Consider the following 22,501-nt stretch of genomic DNA (forward strand, 5'->3'; position numbering starts at 1 on the left):
TGATATTTAACAATTTCGAAATCGCCAGATGGATAAATAAAATAAAATTGTATTGTCAGAAACCGGCTTGTTTCTCCCTATGCGTAAATATATATCCTTCGGATTTTAATAATCCCATCGAATAATGACATAATCGTATAAGAAAATAATTATAAAAACACATCAAGAAATATTTTCAGACGTTAAAATAATAAATAATTTTGATTTTGCATGTATATGTGTGTGTATCTTTTGCGTTTAATTTCTGAGAATAAGGTATATATAGTAAATGGATTTTTATATAGAACAAAAAAATATAAATTAATTAATACGTTATACTATATGTCGAAAAAATATAAATTAATTAATACATTATACGATTGACCGGTCGCGCGTGATTCGATTTTCACCTTGAGATTGCAAAAAGTACCAAACTGCGCATACAAATCTGTATAATTTAACTATACTCATGTATACACACGTTCACCTGTACGAATAATAAAGAATCATTCGGTATATTCTTCGCCCAAGGTGTAATGTAACGATTTCTTGGGGGATACCTCAACCTTGGCCGACATAATATCATAATGGTCGATATAATCATTGTAAAATTTCGATAAGCCTCAATCTATTTACCTAACTTATCTTAAAACTTACAAAACTTTAATTATTTTAATTATTTTAAATTATAAAAATATTAATCTATAAATATATTTACACACACACATACACACACACACACACACACACACACACACACACACACACACATACATTTATATACATTTAGCAATCTTTAACATATATTGTTATAAATATATTATAAATACGATACTTGTCAAAATCAGCTGTCTTTATATGTATAAGCATTTTTAACCAAGAAAATTTCCAAAATAATTAATAAATTAAAATAAAATAAAACCTAAGATACAGTTGTTTTATTTTTTTAATATTAAAGTCCTGTGTGTGTGCGTATGCGTGTGTGTTGAGTGTCCCCAAATATCTTTTCAACAACATATTCTTCCTGAGTACTGTTTACATCATTAGCGGCATATCAAGCGCTTTTATAATGTATAATAATTATCTCTTCGATAAATAAAACTTCACACCAAAGTAACATAAATATGCGTGCGGTTAAGGTCTTTTCGGATAACTGTAAACCCATGTACTTGACCGACTACTCTAATTATATATCTTTTCCCTTGCATGTCTGATGATACGCGACGATTGTTTTATATACACTTTTCTGGAATTTATGACAAGCAACGCGACGATAAACAAGATCCTAAATTACTATTTATAACTAGAATTTTTATGATTTTTATCAGCATTTGTAAATACGTGACGTCACAGACTTACAAGAAGAATTTATCAACGATGACATTATCAAAAGCAACATCCTAAGTGTCGTTTTAAAAATTCACTCATTATTCATTCATTAAACATCAGAACTTGTTCAATCAAACTATAATACATTTATTACAACTCAAAGAAAATTTTAAAAAGAAAAGCTTTTTTCAAAAGCTTTATTTGTTTAATATTTGTGGATTTATCAGTCAAATCTAGCGATTATATATGATAATTTCTAATGCCAAATTAATAAAATTTAATTGAATTTGATTTATTAAATTTTATTTATGTTAAACAACAGCTATATGTTTCAAATTTAAAAGAATATGTGTTAAAGAAGATATTTTTACATTCTCGTTTTTATATTATTTACGATTATTATTATTATTTAATATTATTATTATTATTATTATTATTTATTATTTTTATCTCAATCATTTTAAATTTATACATAAAATATCAATTGATTATAATTAATTGACTATTTTTTATGATTGTAAATATACGCATAAACACAAGCAGACTTTTTTATCAGAATTTTAAATCAATCTAACAAAACAAAAAAAAATATGATAAATGTTTAAGAAATATACGGCAATCTAATGCTTTTAATAAAATGCAGTTAATATTTTTGAATTTGGACATTCACATTCTCTATAATAATAATTTTTATAGTAATACATTTTTATAACCATTATTTCTTTACAAAAATTAATTCACCTTGCATTGGATAAAATTGTTGTATATTGAAATTGTTGTTAAAAATTCTGCACACAAACACAAAATATCTCATACTTTTATGTAATATAAATAATATATGAACGGATTTTCTGATTATCTTTGCTTAATTGTTCTTCATAATGAAGATATGTTAGAAATACATGAAAAATGTAATTTAAGTGAATTGTTATTTTCTTGGCCAGTGTCATCAGCGTAATTTTTACATACAAAGATTACGACCTACCTGACGTCGTCCTAACGTCAATGCAATCAGCGGACAACTTGATATCTGTTAACAAGTATGACGTCATTTCTAATATACGTGACAGATGCAATTTGTAACATTGGCTAATCAGACAAACATTATGACAACTTAATATCGCACTTTTCTCAATTATTATTGTCATGCATGATGCACAAAATGTCATATAATTTATATTATATGTTAGAGAAATAGTATAATAAAATATTTTTGTGTATATTACAAGTAAACAATTAATTAGATATATGTTTTATGTATCTGTGTATTAAGTATATACGTACAATATACTCATTTTTTAATAATTGAAATATTAATATATAATAAGAACGTAATGTGTTTGCTTGGAAATAAGAATGTAATGTAACTTATTTGTATTATAATGAAAAATGTTAATTTATATTACTAATTAATCAATATTCATATACAGGATGGCGCAATAACTTTGGTCTGGAATATAGCCGCTATTTAAAAAAAATAAAAAAATTGTAATTACAAAAGTTGCATCAAGAAAGTTATAATATGTTAGTAATAATTTTTTGTAGGTGGAGGTCTATTTTATAGATTTGAAGATTAACCTTTTTTTAAGGTTGATCTTTTTTAAATGATGAGATTTTTTAAGATCAAGCTTTTTTAAATGAAACTACTCTGATTTTTTTTATATAAATTGATTTCTCGTAAATTTTTGCGTACCTAAAAAGTTATAAGAGTATGATGACCAAAAATTGCTTATGAGATATTTTGTGCATAGTTTATGAGATATATTTTATATTTTAATTTAACAAAATTTTACATAAACTATAAAATATTTATTTCTCATTTATACGAAAAAAAACACAAAATTTCTTAAGTTTCAAGTGTTAGATTCATAAAAATGTAGTAAAAAAACTGAATAACTTAAATAAGATTAGCAATTTTTACTTGTATAAAATTTTCATTTCTTTATCATTAAAAATTACAAAAAATATATACTTCATATTTAATATTGAATTAAAACATTAAATATATAAACAAAACAAAAATATATATATTTATAATATATTTTAAACGTATAATCTCACAAATTAAACAAATAATTTTGACCATTAAATTAAAAAATTGCTCAGGACAGACTGAGACGCCAAGTTCACGCTGCGTCTCACTTTGACTGCCGATATTTTAAGCATTTCTTGCCAGATTTTAAACAATTAAAAGTTTCATAATAGTTTTACAGAAAGTTCAATGTATAAAAATTATTAGAATATTAGTTACCAAATTAAATTGCCAAATTAAACGCTGGTCATATTTCGATACTTCTACTTTAATGAGATTTCGTATCAGTCACTTTTAATTTCTAGAGAGAATTTTATACAAAAATTATTAGAATATATTTATTAAACAAATTATATTAGCCGAGACGGCAAATGTGCAAGTACTAAGATGAAACGCTGGTCATATTTCGATTATTGTTCTATCGACATTAATTAAGATTTCGTGTTATTTTTTTGTGTCGTTCTCTAATTACTTATATTTTCTGAACAGAATTCTATGCATTAAAGTTATTAAAATATTTATTAAACAAATTAGATTGAGACGCCAATATAACACAAAATCTCATTTGCGTCCAGCGTCTCAGGTACTTATATATTATTATATATAATCAAAAAATATATTATATATATTATATAAAATCAAAATTATCAAAAATAAAATTTTCGAAAAATTTCCTGAATCCCAATAAAATTTCATGACACTTCCCTGATTTTTCTAGATACAAAAGAAATCTCTAAAACTTCAAGGTTTTCCATATTTTTCCAGGGAGTAGACACCTTGATTAAAGGATAAGAAAAGATACAATCTGCATTAGCAATATTGAATAACTTTATAAGAATTTCATATCTATTAGATGTGATTCTATATATAATGCGTAATTTTTATATAAAAAGAAAAAGATATGAAATTTTTTACATATATTATATATTATATATTATATATTTACGTATATTATATAAATAAATGTGATTTTTATTTCATTTAATATATTTATGTTTAAAGAGAGAGAGACGATCATTGTTATGTGTTCAAAATCATTGATGTAATAAATTATATTCGCACAGATGCGATAATACGTACCAATCGGTGATTTTATCGCGACCAGCGCGTTTTTCCACGTTCTGAGGTTATTGTTCGCGACGACCACGAAATATGATATTACCGTCCGAAGAAAAAAGTGGACTGTAATTACATAAAGCCCATGCGTCATATTTATGGGCAAAGGTGTGCGAATGCCACGAGCATCGATAAAACAATATTGTTTCGCCAAAACACACCAAGAAAATGTATAATACACTTTTAAGCATTCCTATCAAGTATGCTGACAAACTGTTATTTTAATAAATTTCTTTCATTTAGTTTTTTAAATAAAGCGTAGAATATATACTAATAATAAAAATTTCAGACATGAAACAATTAATGTTTCATGTCTTAAAAAAAAAAATAAAAAATAATTGTAATTTTAAAAATAATTTGTTAATAAACACAAAATCAAAGAAAACTATATTTTGTATTGAGAAAAATATATTTTTAAACAATAGCTTTTAATTTTGTACCAAGATCTACCTAACACATAATTATTTCTGAATTATAAGCAATAATTAGAAAACATAATAACTATCAACGTAAAAGTTTTCTTAATTTCAATAATTATTAAAAAAGATATCAATATTACGATTCTACGACAAAATATGTCTATAGTTTAGCTTAAAAACAAATGTGTTTGAAATCAATACATCATTAAGTTTACAGAATAAATATTGAATCATCGATTATAAATCGTCAAAAGTTGTACATAATGTTGCTTGAACACTACTTTAAAAAATAAATCGCAATATTATTGCAATTTTACGAATTTTTATAGAAAGAAATAGGAACATATAATACAAAACATATATTATAATATGAAAGACATAGAAAATTATAAAGAAAAACCTAATATTGATTGATAATTATATAAATAAATAAAATATAAGTGCGCGAAAAATATATCAAATTTGAACAGTGCAAGATTGCACATTTAAGTAACTGTGCAATGTTATGCACGTTTAACATTTTACATTTACTTGATAACAATGAATAGCATATTATTAAAAAAGTATGTTAAAAAGAATTTTAAAAAATAAGTTAAAATATATTTTTAAAGGTTGATATCTCTGGCGCAAAATAATCATGAATTATGATATCTCAATCTTCATTTCTTTTTGAATTATTATTTTCCGAATTTAATGCAATATTAAATTCATTGTATTCAAAATTCAAATCATATGTTATTGAAAAATATTTTTATTATCTTTATATTTTCTCTATATATGTCTATAAAAATTTATTTATCTTACAATTTTATTTTATTTTTTGAAAAAATAATATGATATTAAATTTTATTTATTTTTCTTATCGTAATTTATGCAATTTTTCCAAATTATTTAAGAGAATACAAAATGTATCGACACATTAATTTTGACGGTTTTTAATTAATTAAATTAAATTATTTTTGTTCTATGATATGTATCTTTATATGCTTAATTATATTTAGGCATTAATTGATTTATTTTTTCTCACTGTAACTTTATGCTATTAATTATTTTCAGTTTACTTTTTTAAAAATATTTTTGATATAAATAGAAACAGAAAAACTTACATGCACACGATGTATATTGTTCGTTCATTGTTGATACAATTATCTTTGAGGTACAGCTACGTGTCACGTATTTCATACAGATTGCAATAATGTTTTGGTTGCATGAGAATTTTCGATCAATGTCACCTGCGTAAAATACCATATGCATTTAATTTCGTGTGTATACATTGCATTTTCATCGTTTTAAAGGAGGATAATTTTAAATAGCTATCAAGAAGAAAAAGAAAAATTTGTTCTCTAGACATATATTACGTGAGTTTTTGTTATACATATTATTATATCGTTACTTTTTGCACGATAGATTTACTTGATCGCGTTACTTTTATTCAAATTTTATATTTCTTTCTATCTCGACAATGCAATTATGCAAAATTGTTTACTATAATTGTGTATAGAATTTTTCTGTATTGTATGACATATCTTAATTTAAAAAACACAAATCGATTTCGAAATAGATATGTATGATGATTCCATGTCACTTTGAAATAATGAGAAGAGCGTTAATCATGATATATAGATATAGAGATGTGCACATGTATGAACTCACAAGTTCCCCTTATACCGTATTTTCAATGCAAGGTATGCTGGACATTTTTCGACAGCCAATGGGAAGTCCTCTCTCTCTCTCTCTCTCTATATATATATATATATATATATATATATATATATATTAAACATCATAAAATAATTTTTTAATAATTTTAATAATAGAGTACATAATATATATTTTAATATATATGTTTAACATATATGTTTTAAAATGAAAAAGATCGATAATTATATATGTATATAATAATTAAAATAGTAAGAAAGTAAACATAATTACATAAATGTCTAATAGAGATTTCAAATCTCCACGGTGGACGTCTAGTGGACATCCATGTTTTTGTTCCATGTGGTAATTTATAAGATCATTTAAAAATTCATATAAAGTCATAATTATATTGAAACACAAAATCTAATAAATAAAAAAATTAGAAAAAATAGGCACTAAAGAGCCGACGCGGATATACAGTGTGAAATAATAATTTCAACAATCATTAATTAAATAAGAATTTTTATTGTATACGTTTCGGATTCATTTCGAGTATTCTTCAGTAACTGTACAAAAAATAAAAGCCGATTATAACAAAAAAAAAAATTAATAAATGAAAATATAATAATCTAAATATAAAAATAAATATAAAAATAATATAAATATAATAAAATATAAATAAAATAAAAATAAATATAAAAATAATAATCACAATACATGTATACATTGTCACTAGAATTTAAATCTTAAATGTACACATTTCAATAACCAGCCACACGAATATCCGATGTATTAAATTATTATTTATCAAATTATTGAGGTGGTAAGATTAGTTTTTATTTAATTATTATTTATGTAATATATCAAAAATCTCTACAGACAATAAGCTATTCACTCAGACCGCAAAACTAGTATAGAGATCAAAACTCTTCTAATGTACATGCTGATAAAAATATAAAGACTAATCAATATAAACATAAGATGAAAAAAAAACAAACTGGCGCTCATATTCATATTTATTAGAACAAAAATATATATAAGTATTAAATTTAAATAAACAAGTCATAAGTCATAAAGTCATAACATAAAATCAAATCGGTTGTTGATCTCCTTCTCCATGATATATTGTAATCTTGAGGGGAAGAGTTAAAAGTATTTAAAATAATATTGAGTGTCGAAGAAAAAGTCGCCAACGCAACATCGTCATATTATTATTTTATACTTAATATTATTTCACACGCTGTACATACACGTTGATTCTTTAGTGCCTATTTTTTTCTAATTTTATTACTTTGTAATAGTTAGAGTCTTATCTTATTGTTGACGTTACGCTGACTGAAATAATTTCTTTAACTTTTTTTTAATAAATAAAATTTACTTAGGAACACATTTTTATTCGTTAAGATAAGTACTGATTACACATTTAGATATAAGCTTATATGATGAATAAATACAAAGAAAGGAAATAAATATATATGAAGTTCATAAATATAAATTTTATAAATATAAAGATTTCATTTTTCAGCCAAAAAAAGAAATTTTGATACAGAAAAAACATAGGCTGTTATTCATACTTCAATTTAAGACCATCTTAAGATCCTGTTCAACCAATTAAGTGGCAGCATAGCATCATTTTATTGGTTGAACGAGATCTTAAATATAAGAAACTATGAATCAGTCATAGTCATTCTTTTATTATATATATATATATATAAAATATATATATATATATATATATATATATATATATATATATATGAACATGTTATTATTATAATAGTAACAATATATATAAAATAATGTTTAACAAAGTAACTATACTTTTATTGAAAAATAAAGTCAAAATTATATATTAAAATATATACAGCCTTCATTAATCTAATGTACTGAATTATTGACTTATTTTGCGATATGTATAAATAATTTTTATATATATATATATATATATATATATATATATATATATATATATATATATTTATATATATAAACTTTAAAATAATAAATATAATAAACAATATACACTCTTTATCACTTCTAAATATATGTTTAAGCATATAACAATTGAAAATATTAGATAGCTCTTTCTTACAAAAATTATATTACCAATATATCATCAAAATAAATATTGCATATATAATAATGGAATATATTATCTCACAAAATATTTATATAAAATAGTCGATTAATTGTAATATTGTTTTACATACAAAATATTATTATCCAAATAATGCAGGTTATTGATAAATTAAATATTGAATTTGCAAATGTCTATTCTATTCTCTTTTCTTGCTGCTAAAAAATAATTTATATTATCCGATATAATTGCAATGCATATGTAAGTACTGTAATTGTGTTCAATACATGTAAAATAACAACCTCTAATAGTTTAATATTGATATTAAGTGTTACTTATCTTAGCATAATAACATCAGACTGTATGTTGCATCAATAGTCTATTTTTCTACATTTGTAGAAATATTCATATTTATAGCATTAATTAAACTTATTAGAAATAGCTTTTAGAAAAAAAAAAATTAGTAGCAATATAGTCGATAAAATCTTTTTATCTAAATGACAGATAAAAACTTATCAATAATTCGTACAACATGCAAAGTAAGTTCATGTGATTCATTTGTGAATATATTTCATCTTATATGCCTATAGATTATAAAGTTAATTCAAGCTACAACTATGGTTTTGTATTACGTGTAGGAAGACTCTCAATGCAAATTATATGATATTTGGTGTTATTATAATTTATCGTGAAGTATCTTATGACAGCAACATGAAAGGCACTGTAGAAGTTTCAAATTTATAATATTCAATTGAAGTATTTTTGATAATCTATATATGCTAGCAAAATCAAATTGTGTCATTTACGAAATGTAAATTAACTTTGTTAAGTACTAGATTTCATACGTTTCTAATAACAGCCTGCAATTGCAGTAAGTTAAAAATATTGTACAAAAATTTTGAGCTATATTCAACTTGTATTCGATATATCAATATCCATAGTTTCTTCTTTAAGCAACGCTCGTTTTTCCTCTTTCATATTGTTCTGTTTTTTACCACCGCTTTTCCTTTTGCCCCTATTAAGTACGCCATTTTCATCATCCATCATACGTAGAATTTGAGTCTGATCGGAACTTTCTATAGGTGCTATCGAAATATCGCGTACGGCACGGAATTTACCACAGTTATTTAAATGTTCGTTCTCCAAACGGAAAAAGTTCCATACAAATCGTCTAAAAAGATATATGATAAAATAGGAAGATGCAAAGAAATTTTTAAAAAAATTCAAAGAACATATTTACCTAAAGACCTCAAGAGGCGCCACAATGGAAGTCATTAAGTCGCTAGAAATGTATTTGCATTCAACGAGAATAAAGCTTGCAATCCATACAAATCGTAGTATAAAATCTTCGATTATTGCAAAATAGTAAAACCACTAAAATACATAAAAATAAATAAATAAATAAATAAATAAATATATATATATATACATATATAATTAATACTTTTTTCTCGAATATGTTTTACTCACAGACGCCGAGTAAACCACTTCCTCGCGTAGAAAACGGTTTTCGCCAGCATTACTATCTAAAAGACCCCAATCCATTTTGAGATCCCATGTGTATGAATATATTGAATTAATAAGGCAACTACACACCCATGACCATAACCATGGATTCTCCCATTGATTTTTATATTCCGCTAAAAATATTGTTTCTGTATTAATTCTATAAAAGATTAAAAACTTTTTAATTTGAAAAGAATATAAATATTAATAAGATTATATATACACAATCATTTTATATAAAAATCATGTTTAAATTCTCTTCAAATTAAAATGTATATGTATATGTATATATGCATATGTATATATATGTAATATATATAATACATATATATTACATACATGTAAAACTATACATTTTTTAAAATTTTAATATAATCTACCTGCGTGATAAGCGTATACAGTATTAGTTGCAACGACGAGAAAAGTTGTGGAATACTTTCCAGCGTTCACCAAATGCGGAAAAGCTTCTTTGGAATCGCGGTATCGACGAACGCATTGAGCGAAGCGAAACCACGCTGGTAAGCAATTTACAATAGGTCTGATAACGAGAGAGCCAGACATGCATTGCGTAGTGTCGCCCGCCTGTAACCAATCTCCGTTCGTAATATAAAAACATATTAAAAAATGAAAGTCCAAGAACGCAGTCGCCAAACTGTTGAACTGATCCGCCAACCAGAAATCAGCAAAATTGACGTATGCAAACGGCGATATTAAAACGCGTCCCTAAAAGAATGCACAAAGAACTATATTCAATATTTGTTATTCATATAACGAGAAAGAAAAAGCACGTTGCACGAATTGTACTTACTATGATCTTCAACAGCCAGAAACGAGCTTCATGGCGAAAAATCTTAATTGGATTTAATATGAACATTATCATGATGCAGACAAGTACTAATGGGTTTATGTACGGTGGAATGCTTAGACTTGCACTGTACAAGAAACTTAACAGACTAAGCGTCCAGATAACTCCGAGCACAGCGGCTAATTCCATAAGATGCTGTTCTGAAAGGTGATTTCGTGGGTCCAGCTCGAATATCAAAACGTGATTGACACCAGAAGATCTCCATCCGTAGACGTTAATTCCAATAAGGAATAAAAATTCAATAATAAGGAATGGACCTCGATATAATCTAAATGCGATCTTCAAATTCTCTCCACTATCATGGAAGATTGCTGAAAATGAGATTTTGAATAATGAAATTGTTAATATGATTGTAAATACAACTCTTTAATAATATATAAATGTTACATTTACGATACCTGAAAGAACGACCGCAATAGCCAGAACAATAAAACTACCGGAAAATAAACCAACTTTGAAAGTAGTCCATGGACTTTGATGCTCGCCAAGCGGTGGTACTCGAAGACGTTTCATGGCACGCTGCCGATCACCACCTTCAAGGTCATTTGTTACTGTGGCTTCTGTTTCTTGTATCAATTTGTCTATATCTTTGGATGTATAAAAATGTGACGTCTCCACACACTCAACCCTCCATTTTGAACCAGCATCGACTGATAGCAGCTGAAAATAATTTTTAAAACATTATGGAGAAATTAGAACTTGAACATTATATAAGAAAAGCACAAATCATTAGACAATTACTGGCTTTTACTTGAGTAATACAGGGAATATAGTTATTATATCATATATAATAGCTGTTTTTTCTTGCACCATTATTTTTCAACTATAGGAGAAAATGGTAATAATATTGGGATATAATTGTAGTCTCTGAAATTAATAAGCTGGTGACTAAAAAGCATTTATTTACAAAAAAAAACATGCAAATATTGGAATACCTTGTCATGTTTCTTGAGAATCTTGCGAAATCCAGTGTGATTAAGGTTTTGATAGTTCTGAAGGAGGATTAGAGAGAGATAAAATTCTGAAAATGCAAGTTTTAGATCCCTAAGTTTTCTGGTAGGCAAAACTGGTTTGACATTAGCCTTTCCTTTATTCTTTCCGCTTCCTTGTTGCAGTTCCAATGCAGTTTTCAATTCATTTTGCAGTGCTGCGTATTTGCGTGTGGCTTCTGCCAATTTTTCTATGATATAAATAAACAGTAATTAATATAGGAAATATTTGATATTAGAAAGATCGCAAAATTATATAAAACAATATTAATACAAAAGAAACTCTTACCTGAGTAAAATGTATTAATCTTTTTTAATTCACGATCACAGAATGTAAAAAATACTTCATCAAATGAGGCAAAATGACGTGATATCACTTCTGGTTCTACACTTTCATCCGAAGGTGCCTCTTCCACTGCTGTATAAAGCATCGCTTTCATTTCCTGCAAGATCAAGAAAATAATAGTTAGAGACAAGTCTGCGTAGTAATAATAAGTTTGTTTGGCAAGCGTATTTTACCGCTTCATTAATTGCAACATAAAATGTACTTAAATTATACCTCATAGCTAATATATTGTTTACGCCACTCAGGCGTAATGTGTGCAGACAAATGTTCCGCAAACTTCATGTTTTCTTATACACAGTAGTTGCATTTAATCTAAAAAAAAAAAAAAATATGAATATTATATACACAGAAACAAATGATATTAAATAATAAGAGAAATCATAAAGAAATCATACCTAGAAACTAATGAGCTCTGAAACTTTCTTGCTACTTGGTCGATCTGGAACTGAGCGCGAGGTTATAAATGATATTTATAACAATAAGTCGAGAGGCGCTTTGTCGGCAACGGCCAATCAAAGGCTTTATCCAGTGCTGCTGTTTAGTGATAAATATTTAATCGACCATAAGAGATAAAACTATTTGGCGTTCGCCAACAAGAGGAGTTTGCCAAGAGAGCTTTCTTTAACTCGCCTTATCACGAGGGATTTCATTAACTGTCAAGTCGCTCATTGAGCTGAGCTTGAACTAAAGTTCTCGGAAAATCACGCGGGCACTTCTTTCACGCGCGCGTGCAGGCAATTATAATAATTACCTATGTCTCTCACAGACGTTTCTCACGATTTGTCATATGATCGCTCACGAGACGACTCATGAGAATGTCACACGTAATTTACATGCTCGAAATCCTATCATCCTCGGTCTTTACAGCTCGCTACAGTAATGTTTCTGTAGAGAATAACATAATAAGCATGCAAGGATTGGATTAAACTATATACAATGAAAACAATCTGTCGATTTGTTTTTTAATTTAATTTTGAAATTATTTTTTCATTTCCTTTTTTTATTCTTGTAAAAATCTGCTACGAAAAATCATCAGCAAAAAAATTGAGATTCCAAACAATTCCAAGAGATTTTAAAGGATATGTATACGTATATATATTATCGCGTCGATAATCAATCTACATATTATATTAGCAGTATCTGTATTATGAAGTCGCGTATTCCTTGTCTTGCTGATTCCCCCTGAAATGTATTCTCTGTTACAAATACGCAACAGTCATTGAACAGTTGTTTACAATATCAGCACATTCCCCGCACAATAAGGTTGATCGCAAGCAATCAAATAAATAAGAGTTGAAACTTTACTGCCGAGAGAGTCTAACAGTCTAACTGATGTCTCATAACTTTACCTTTACAGTTACAAGTGGATAAACTTATATTGTAGGGAAGAATTTTAAATATACTTTATTTTTATAACTCATTTTTTTCTACATGAGTCTAATCTTGTATTGCGTTTATTAATATTAAATTTCTGTCACACAAAAGAAATGTGAGAAATATGTAATAACAAAGTATATAAAGTTTGCATTTACATATTAATTTAAAAAGAAGATTCATTTTTTTCAATTAAAAAACAATAATAATATATAATTAATATATGTTGTATCTCTTTTTTCAGAATTGCTGTAAAAGTGGGGAATAAAAATAATTTAAATGCATCTTAATATGCAGTTTCTACTGTTATTATCAATTATTTTGAATATCATAAATATCAGTATAGGATGGCATACTTTCTTGAGAGGTAGGAGCAGATATGGCAATTTAGGAGAACCAATTTTATCTTCTACATTACATGATCTTCCTGAGGAGCAATGGTTTACGCAATATTTAGATCATTTTAACCCATCTGATGCTCGTGTTTGGAAGCAGGTACTATAATAATAAGAGGTTTTATTATATCTTATATTTCACTTGTTAGTTCATTAAGATTTGTTTTCTCTTCAAATAAACTTTGATTACATTTGGTTGCATTAATTTATTACTGCTTATGTAGAGATACTTTGTCAATACCAATTTTTATAAACCAAATGGCCCGATATTCTTATTGATTGGAGCTGAAGGTATAGCAAGTGCTAAATGGATGATAGAAGGACAATGGATCGAATATGCCAAAGAGTTTGGAGCAATGTGCTTTTATGTAGAGCATCGTTTTTATGGAAAAAGCCATCCTACTTCGTATGTAGAATATAAATAATTAAATATAAAAGAAAATTAATTTAGAAATTTATATTATATTGCAAATATATTTACAGGGATCTTGGCACAAAGAATTTGAAATTCTTAACCTCGCAGCAGGCATTAGCAGACTTAGCATACTTTATTGAAAATGTTAATATTCAACACAAATTTTCAAATAATACAAAATGGATTGTATTTGGAGGATCATATGGTGGATCCTTAGCTGCATGGATGCGCCTTAAATACCCACACTTAGTACATGGAGCTGTGTCTTCTAGTGGACCATTGCTAGCGCAGATTGATTTTCAACGTAATATATATAATATATATAATTTTAATTAGTATTATTTTAAATATAATATATATGTATATATACAACTAATTTTATATTACAGAATATTTTGTTGTTGTTGCAAATGCTCTGAAAGATTATTCTCAAAAATGTGTTGATACATTAATAGAAACTAACAAGGAATTAAATATATTGTTACATCATACTGCTGGTCAACAACTAATAAAGAAAAAATTTAAGTAAGGATGTAAAGTATTGATAAATAGTGTAATGTGCTATTATCTCATATAAATCATATTTCATAGATTATGCGAGCAAATTGATGGGCATACAAAAAAATTGGACATTACCAATCTGTATGAAACATTAGCAGAGAACTTTGCTGGCATTGTGCAATATAATAAAGATAATCGTAAACATTCCGATACTGCTAATTTCACTATTGAAACTGTATGTGATATATTAATAGATGAGAAGAAAGGAATACCTATTGATAGACTTGCTTATATAAGCAATATTATATTATATTCCACTAAGGAGAAGTGTTTGGATTATAGTTATAGCAATATGATTCGCCAACTTCACGATATCAGTTGGGCTAGTGAGCAAGCAGAAGGAGGTGACAGATTTAAATTAACATAAATTTAATTTTTAAATTATTTAATTACTGCAACTATATTTATTTAATGCTATATAGATCATAAATGATTATTAATAATTTATAGGACGTCAATGGATGTATCAGACATGTACAGAGTTTGGATTCTTCCAAACTTCAACTGCGGAGCAAAATTTGTTTGGTAACATTCCAGTAAATTTTTCTATACAGCAATGTGTCGATATTTTTGGACCTAGGTTTGTTTTTCCATTTAAATTATATTTTGAATGTAATTCATATATAAAAAATGTTAAGATAACAAGCAAAAATTCTTCCTCTTACAGATATGACAGAGATTTGTTGGAAACTGCTGTGACCCGGACGAATATTTTATATGGTGCGTTAGATCTACAAGTGACAAATGTAGTATTTGTACATGGTTCTGTCGATCCTTGGCATGTGCTAGGTATTACAGCATCCTCCAATCCACAAGCACCTGCTATCTATATTCAAGGTAAATAGAATGCACCATAGAAATTTCTTATGCATTATGTATATGCATTATTTATTGATTTATTAATTTATTTGAAGGTACTGCACATTGTGCAGACATGTATCCTTCATCAGAAAATGATATGCCTCAGTTAAAGGAAGCTAGAGCACAAATAAAGGATTTAATCCAACAATGGTTAAAAAATTCTTCTTGCAATATACACACTCCATCGTGTGACAGATATACATCACATGTGCAATAAGATATCTATAGTAAAAATATCCAAATCCTCATTCAGAATATGTGTCAAATTTCTCATAAAGTTTTATAAATGATTATTAAGAATTGTAAATGTTTTAAGGAAAGTGCATTTTGATATCTTTTTTTATTAATTTTTGTTACTTTTTTCATGTAGAATAAACTATATTTATACATATGTATTAATGTTATATATAAATATATATATATATATTTATATTATGGGGCATTATTTATGAAATAATCCCAAAAATCATTTCGTAAATAATATCTCTTATGTATATAAACATTTATACATAAACATTTATCTTTATATAAAAAAAAAATATATATGTATACACATATATAATTATGTTTATTCTAAATTCTTATACAATGTGTTATTAAATCTAATAATATTCACATACATGTGATGTATAAATGCGCGCTAACATTATTATATCATAGTGACATGTTTGAGTGACAAAAATGCTTTTGTAATAGATTAATACAAGTTTGCCCCAAATGGCACTAAATATCATAATTTATTGCGACAAAATCATAGAAATGCATGTACAATGTCACGTTGTTTGTAATTGTCTCAGTCAATAAATAAAAAGATATTGTAAAAAATTGTATTATTTCTTAATTATATATTAATTCAATAAACTTGATAGATATGATCTATAGATAGATAATAACTATATAATTAAATGTTACATATATTTATATAATACAAACTCGATAGAGAAAGTAGCATATATTGGAGGTATAATAGCGATCCACGAGGCATTCAAATACATAGTTGGACATGTCTTCGTGTACATCTTCGCGTTTACTTGCATAGACACGGACAACAATTATTACAATATTTGTTGTACTCCTAAATGGATAACATCAGCCTTTCCTTAATGACACTTACATACAGTATTCCGTTTTTCTGGAAACAGTAATTTGTTTAAAGTGAGGCCAAGGTACCCATAGCACAGATATAAATTTTGCCAATCTGATTTTTTGTTAGACAAATCTTTTGGAACGTGTAAGAAATTAAACATAAACCTTCAATCTTACAGTAACTTACTTTTAAGCGTTAAATTACTATATGTCCATTTGTGATCGCATTATTTTATACTTTACTTTTGTGCTTTTTGGCATATCTCCTGACCAGCTTATACTACCCTCCTTACGATGAGTAACAATCCATCGTTCTTACTTTTAAGTTACATGTATATAATATTTACACATTTCGTATATATAAAATAGAATGACGGTAAATAACATTTATAATATAGTAGAACAATATATGTAGGATCTACTTCGGTTTTTCAATTTCGTTATCTAGGTATAATTTGTTAGTGGAAGATTCGCTGTACTCCCTCATTTAAGGAAGATCTTTTGGAAGACCCGCGTCAGAGTTGTGAAAACATTCATTACGTTTCTATTTAGTCTCTCTATATCTTCAAATCCATCATTTATAATCTATGTAATCGCAAATGATGACGTAGCGAATACATTTCAATGATAAAGCTTTGTTTTATAATTTTAATTTCCGTTTAATATCGGTGATGGGACTGTGATTGTCTCCAATCAGGTGTCGCATTGCCGTGATGATGATGATGGTGATGATGATGACGTTTCTTGTCGGAGATGCTGGCATGCTTGCTCGACGGATAAGCGGCGACATCACTGACGACTAATTCCGAGCCGTCGCGTTCGGTGTTGTTGTTACCGCGAAAGTTCTCTCGGTATCCTGGTTCATCCAGGGTCTCTTTACGACGGAGCGGTGGATGGCTGGTCTTGTGACCGGCGGTCTCGTGCAGATTCTCCCAGGCTTGACGATAGTAACGATTCAGACCTCCTCGACTTTCCGAGGAACTGCTATCGAAACTGGCAACGGTATTACAATCCGGCGATGCACGATGACGATAGTGTTTACTGCTTCTTCCGCGGTTTCTAAATAAGGATATTAGACGAATGAGCGTTAATGACTTTTTTCTAAATGTCGAATTATCACATTTTAATTACATGTAACTCCTATTGTATAGCACTAATATATATAGGCATACATAGATAGGCAAAGCATTATGTGTAGATATAAAATAGAAAAATAATCGATCTGATCTTTTGGTGTGATTCATTATCCATTCGCAGTGACATGCATTTTGTAGGCATAAAGTTTGCACGTTCTCTTAATTAATAAAAGTAAGTACTGATCCGCCTGAGAAGAGGAGCATTTTTATAAATTAAATATAGGTAAAAATTCAATATGAATATCTTTTATAACAGCCTGAAGCTTTTCCAATTCGCTAAAAAGAAAGCTAAACAACAAGCAAAAAAGAAAATAAGCAATATATAATATTAACACAACAATTCTGAAAGATATATTGAAAAACTCGTAAATATATCGAGCAATCTAACAATTAATATACTCTAGTGCAATCTTAAAGAAATAATAATATGTAACTAATATAAAGAGTGTGCAGGCAAGAAAAAAGAAGAAGTACAATATGTACATAATTATATTTTACCACAGTTACTCTGTGCAATTCGATACTCAGGATTTCTAGATCATAGTTGATTTTGTCTCATCTTATAAATTATCAAAATAAGACAAAAAAATAAAACTGTTTCTCAGAGATTACAATGTACTCAGAAACATTGTAAAAGTGTCTAAAAAATTCTTTAATTACTGTAATTTTTCAAATTTTTTAGACATTATTTTAAGTCATATTTGTGCTCCGAACTATTTTCTAGAATTCTTGAATACGCGACGAGATTTTTTCTGTCGGAATGGGGTGTAGTTTTGGTGCGTTCTCGTGCGTGCAACGCACTACAAAGGCGTACAAATCTTCTATTTGGTAGGCGTGATGTGACGTGATGCGACGTGATGGCAAAACGAGCTATCGCTAAAAGAAAGTGCTCAGTAGAAACCTTGCTCTCGTTTACCTTGACTAGTATCACTCGCGAAGGGTGGCGCGTGGTAGTTGGTGGTGGTACGTGATGATGGTTGATGTGTTGGTAGGCGGTGGTTGCGTGGAGGGTTGGGGTGGTAGTAGTGGTTGCAGGCTTTGTTAGGGGAGCGGTTCTTTCTCTTTTTCTCTCTCTCTCTCTCTCTCTCTCTCTCTCTCTCTTTCTCTTTTTCGGTGGCGGAGGCGAGAGGGAGGGGCGGCGATGGCAGTCTACAGAGAGGGATTCGAGAAGTAGCCGGCACGATGGGCCGCCGACAGGCTGAAGGAATAAGGATGATCGCTACCGCGGCGAGCCGTGAGGTCGCGGCGCCCCAGGTGCTGGTCGGGGAAGGGCAGCGCGAGTAGCGTATACCAACGCGAGGGCATTCCGGTATCGCCCCTCCCAAGGCCACCACTACCGCCACCCCTCAGCGCACCAACCCCACCGAGCCCCCTGCGGCGCCTTCCTCTGACGCTGCCGTTGCCGCTAACCACCGCAACGCATAAATGGACTCAGTGTTAGTCGTCATCGTGGTGGACAAGATAATCTACAGGGGAACTCGCGCGCATCTTTCTTACGTTAGATACATGTTAGGTCTCGCAATGTGTTTACCACCAATGTTTCTCAACTTTTCCTTCAATCGTAGCCACTTTTCCGGTCATTTTTATTTACATTTGCGGCTATTTTAATCATTGACCCTCACAATCATTGTCAATTTGTAAAGAGAATTTTTGTTAATCCGTTAAAAAATTTACTTTGACCTTTGATGTTTTGTATCTTTTACTTATGTATGTATATAAAATATGCCATAGATCTTCGAGTGGCCGTGAGTCACGATGATTCATGTGTTGAGAATCATTGGTTTAATACACAATAATAAATTGAATAAAATTATTACGGATCAATCGGGAAATACTCCTTACAAAGCGTAATCTATATTTAAAGTTTGAGCTAAATTACAGAAAGCTTATGATCAATGAATGAAAGGACGAAAAGAGCGTACTGTTATCTCTGCATGGTTTCATCCGCAATGGTACTGCGGGATGAGAAAACTCGTTAACCAAAACATGTACACGCGACTTCATCATACAAGCGAAATTGTCCTTTATGAGAGGAGAGATACAATACAGCATATATGTATGTATGATAAGTTAAAAAGAAGATAGAGTGGTAAACGGATAGAGGATAGAAAGTAGATCAAACAAATACAAAGTAAGCATTATAATGTACAGTTCGGTCGAACATCGTCTATATATATATATATCATAGTGCGCTATATCATCAAAAACAGCAAAGATTCGCGGAAGTAGAGGCGCGGGCAATAATCCTCGAAGTTGGATCATCACTCAAGATGGCTCGATAAGACGTTATTTTTTACCTGCGTATGAGTATAACCACTGTCGTGATCACCGCGGCGAGAAAGACAAAGCCGCCGAACACTCCTAAGGCGATCACGGCACCTAGATTCAACTTGGCCTGATGAGCACCACTAGGCTGATCGTCTACCCGGAAAGGACCGGAAGGTTCCGGTACACCCGCGCCGATCCCCGCTTGAGCATGATCCACACCGCTTCCGGATATCTCGTTGTCCTGCGGATGATCGCTACTGGCGTCGTTGAGTACCGATGAAGGTACCGCGGGTTTATTCAGGCCGACACTTGGTCTCTTCGAGATGGTCTCCCTCACTGTAGCTGGAAGTTCCGCCACATTAGGCACTTTTTTAGTTGGCGAGAAAGTTGTAGTGGTAGTAACTGTTGTCGCACTCGTCGTAGTCCTGGGCCTTGGGGTGAGATACGGTCGAACTTTTGGTGTCGACGGCCGTATCGTCGCTCGGGTAGGAGTATTTACAGTTGTTCGTGATTCCTCTAATAAAAAAGAATTTATATGTTGAATATACATTATATATTGTATACAATTATTTTATTATAACGTTAAATACCTATGCAAGTGGGCGCAGCGTGATCGTACAATCCGGTAGTTAAGCAGAGCATTTGCCGGAAACCACTGAGTCGGTAACCCTTCTCGCACGTGTAGGTGACGATACTACCAACTAGTAAACTTCGATTGAAATTGTTCTTCAACAACACACTTTCACCCTCATCGATCTCGTCTATTTGGATATAACTATGCGCTACTGTAGCCGGTGGGTCGCAAAGAATTGGCTCACAACGCGGCGGCGGTCCATTCCAGCGTTCGTCGATATCACATGTCAATCTGGCGCGTCCTGCGATTGCAATCAGCTTTATAAATGTTTCTGTTTTTACAGATTTATATAAGATGTCCGCCAAGTCTCTTTTGATACTGTACAAAATTAAGGATATCGAGTCGTGATCAACTTGATAATGCTTACCAGTCATTTCGTATCCCTCTTCACAGGAGTAAAGCACTTGGCTGAGGTAATTGACGGTGTTATTGATGAGTGTGTAACCACCATGTTTTATACTCGCAGGATAACCGCACTCGATGCCTAAAACGACCCGAGCGCATTACATTGTGAGTCACGTTCGCAATGATTTCGTCTGTATAAGTATGGTTGTATAACAGTCCTTACTTTTGCACACCGGTGGAAACTCGTTGTAGAAACCGGTGTCGAGGCAAGTACGAGCCGCTGGTCCGATCAAAAGGCTACCTACGTTACAACTGTACTCCACCATCGCCCCGACTTCGTATACACTGCCGGGAGTCTTGGATGACGTGTTAGTCACCGTCATTGTGGAGTTTGGCGGCTGTTCGGGTCTGCCACAAGCTTTTGGTTCTAAGAAGAAGAAAACAATATTTTATTATTAATATCGTAATCAATAAAAAATTATTTTTAAAAAGATAACAGTAAAATATTGAATATATATAACAATGGATTAGTTAAAGAATTTTATAATAATACAAACATAAAAGATATAAATTTTAAAAGAGAATTTTAAGAAAATTTTTACACCTAACAATAAGTTTTCTATTAGAATGTTTTATTTCTCGATATATGAATTTCATCATCTTAGATTGTCATATAATATGCTATTTTGAAATTAAATGCTGCAAAAAAATTTTTGTACTTATGTTGTATGTTATGACTTTGATTAGATATAGACATCAGATTTTATATATGACATTCAAATATCTTTTCTGAAGTGTAGCTTAAAAGATATACATAAGACTGCAGACGATATAAGATGATACTTACGATGCTGACAGATGAAATTAAGTCGCGCTGTGCAAGGTGTATCGGACCAAAGCCAGCCTCTGCTGCCGTCGTATCGAGCGCAGTCCTCCTCAGTGCCCTGAGGTAAACTCCAGAACGAGACCGACACTTCTTCGCCGCTTCCGGTCCATCTCCACAACGTTCGATCTTGCTTATCTCTAACTGCGCCCATCCAATATTGACTGGATGTGTCGCTCCTTTTTCGAAACGATCAAATAAAATTTTTTATTATTTTACCATTCTAATTTTAATTATTTATTTT

General features: G+C 29.7%; 3 protein-coding genes and 1 long non-coding RNA gene across 9 annotated transcripts in view; 1 reads left to right on the forward strand and 3 right to left on the reverse strand.

Annotated features, from left to right (window-relative positions):
• Nucleotides 1–4,040: 4,040 nt before the first annotated feature.
• Nucleotides 4,041–6,100, reverse strand: LOC140676044 (uncharacterized). The gene is made up of 3 exons (XR_012048526.1): nt 5,982–6,100; nt 4,421–4,522; nt 4,041–4,116 (listed from the first exon to the last, which is right to left on the reverse strand). It is a non-coding gene; the product is annotated as an uncharacterized lncRNA (long non-coding RNA).
• Nucleotides 6,101–8,671: 2,571 nt separating this feature from the next.
• Nucleotides 8,672–12,833, reverse strand: LOC140676029 (solute carrier family 53 member 1). Its single transcript, XM_072910641.1, has 10 exons — nt 12,695–12,833; nt 12,513–12,611; nt 12,243–12,396; nt 11,900–12,144; nt 11,363–11,624; nt 10,908–11,275; nt 10,480–10,822; nt 10,064–10,233; nt 9,834–9,967; nt 8,672–9,764 (listed from the first exon to the last, which is right to left on the reverse strand). Exons 2-10 carry the CDS (start codon nt 12,579–12,581, stop codon nt 9,503–9,505), a joined length of 2,007 nt encoding a protein of 668 aa, XP_072766742.1. The 5' UTR covers nt 12,582–12,611; nt 12,695–12,833; the 3' UTR covers nt 8,672–9,502.
• Nucleotides 12,834–12,892: 59 nt separating this feature from the next.
• LOC140676030 (putative serine protease K12H4.7) lies at nt 12,893–16,730 on the forward strand. 4 transcript variants are annotated; one of them, XM_072910644.1, is made up of 9 exons: nt 12,893–13,033; nt 13,918–14,168; nt 14,293–14,474; nt 14,552–14,787; nt 14,873–15,008; nt 15,075–15,388; nt 15,495–15,624; nt 15,712–15,881; nt 15,959–16,730. In XM_072910644.1, the coding sequence occupies exons 2-9, from the start codon at nt 13,953–13,955 to the stop codon at nt 16,120–16,122; spliced, it is 1,548 nt and encodes a 515-aa protein (XP_072766745.1). In that variant the 5' UTR covers nt 12,893–13,033; nt 13,918–13,952; the 3' UTR covers nt 16,123–16,730. The 4 variants fall into 4 exon arrangements, with proteins under 4 accessions (XP_072766745.1, XP_072766744.1, XP_072766746.1 ...); XM_072910643.1 differs by lacking the exon at nt 12,893–13,033 and adding an exon at nt 13,523–13,679; XM_072910645.1 differs by lacking the exon at nt 12,893–13,033 and adding an exon at nt 13,650–13,788.
• A 69-nt stretch (nt 16,731–16,799) lies between these two features.
• LOC140676028 (CUB and sushi domain-containing protein 3) overlaps nt 16,800–22,501 on the reverse strand; it is a 51,370-nt gene continuing 45,668 nt past the window's right edge. For 2 of the 3 annotated variants that reach the window (XM_072910640.1, XM_072910638.1), the window contains 6 exons: nt 22,222–22,436; nt 21,598–21,801; nt 21,397–21,513; nt 20,986–21,270; nt 20,425–20,911; nt 16,800–18,050 (listed from right to left, as the gene is read on the reverse strand). In XM_072910640.1, coding sequence (XP_072766741.1) covers nt 17,651–18,050; nt 20,425–20,911; nt 20,986–21,270; nt 21,397–21,513; nt 21,598–21,801; nt 22,222–22,436 — 1,708 coding nt within the window. In that variant the 3' untranslated portion in view covers nt 16,800–17,650. Of the gene's footprint in view, nt 18,051–19,211; nt 19,533–20,424; nt 20,912–20,985; nt 21,271–21,396; nt 21,514–21,597; nt 21,802–22,221; nt 22,437–22,501 lie in introns of those variants that run through there. The other variant, XM_072910639.1, reaches the window with a different exon arrangement.

The sequence above is a fragment of the Anoplolepis gracilipes genome, chromosome 2 (assembly GCF_047496725.1).
Source record: "Anoplolepis gracilipes chromosome 2, ASM4749672v1, whole genome shotgun sequence".
In the NCBI taxonomy this organism is placed as follows: domain Eukaryota; kingdom Metazoa; phylum Arthropoda; class Insecta; order Hymenoptera; family Formicidae; genus Anoplolepis; species Anoplolepis gracilipes.

Excerpts from the sequence above, each read along its gene's own strand:
- LOC140676029 (XM_072910641.1), bottom strand. The coding sequence starts at position 12,581 with ATGAAGTTTGCGGAACATTTGTCTGCACACATTACGCCTGAGTGGCGT. Across the intron at positions 12,397-12,512 it reads AACAATATATTAGCTATGAG|GAAATGAAAGCGATGCTTTA; the intron begins GTATAATTTAAG and ends TTGATCTTGCAG. Across the intron at positions 11,276-11,362 it reads TATTGCGGTCGTTCTTTCAG|CAATCTTCCATGATAGTGGA; the intron begins GTATCGTAAATG and ends TCTCATTTTCAG.
- LOC140676030 (XM_072910644.1), top strand. The coding sequence starts at position 13,953 with ATGCATCTTAATATGCAGTTTCTACTGTTATTATCAATTATTTTGAAT. Across the intron at positions 14,788-14,872 it reads AGCGCAGATTGATTTTCAAC|AATATTTTGTTGTTGTTGCA; the intron begins GTAATATATATA and ends TTTATATTACAG. Across the intron at positions 15,009-15,074 it reads CTAATAAAGAAAAAATTTAA|ATTATGCGAGCAAATTGATG; the intron begins GTAAGGATGTAA and ends CATATTTCATAG.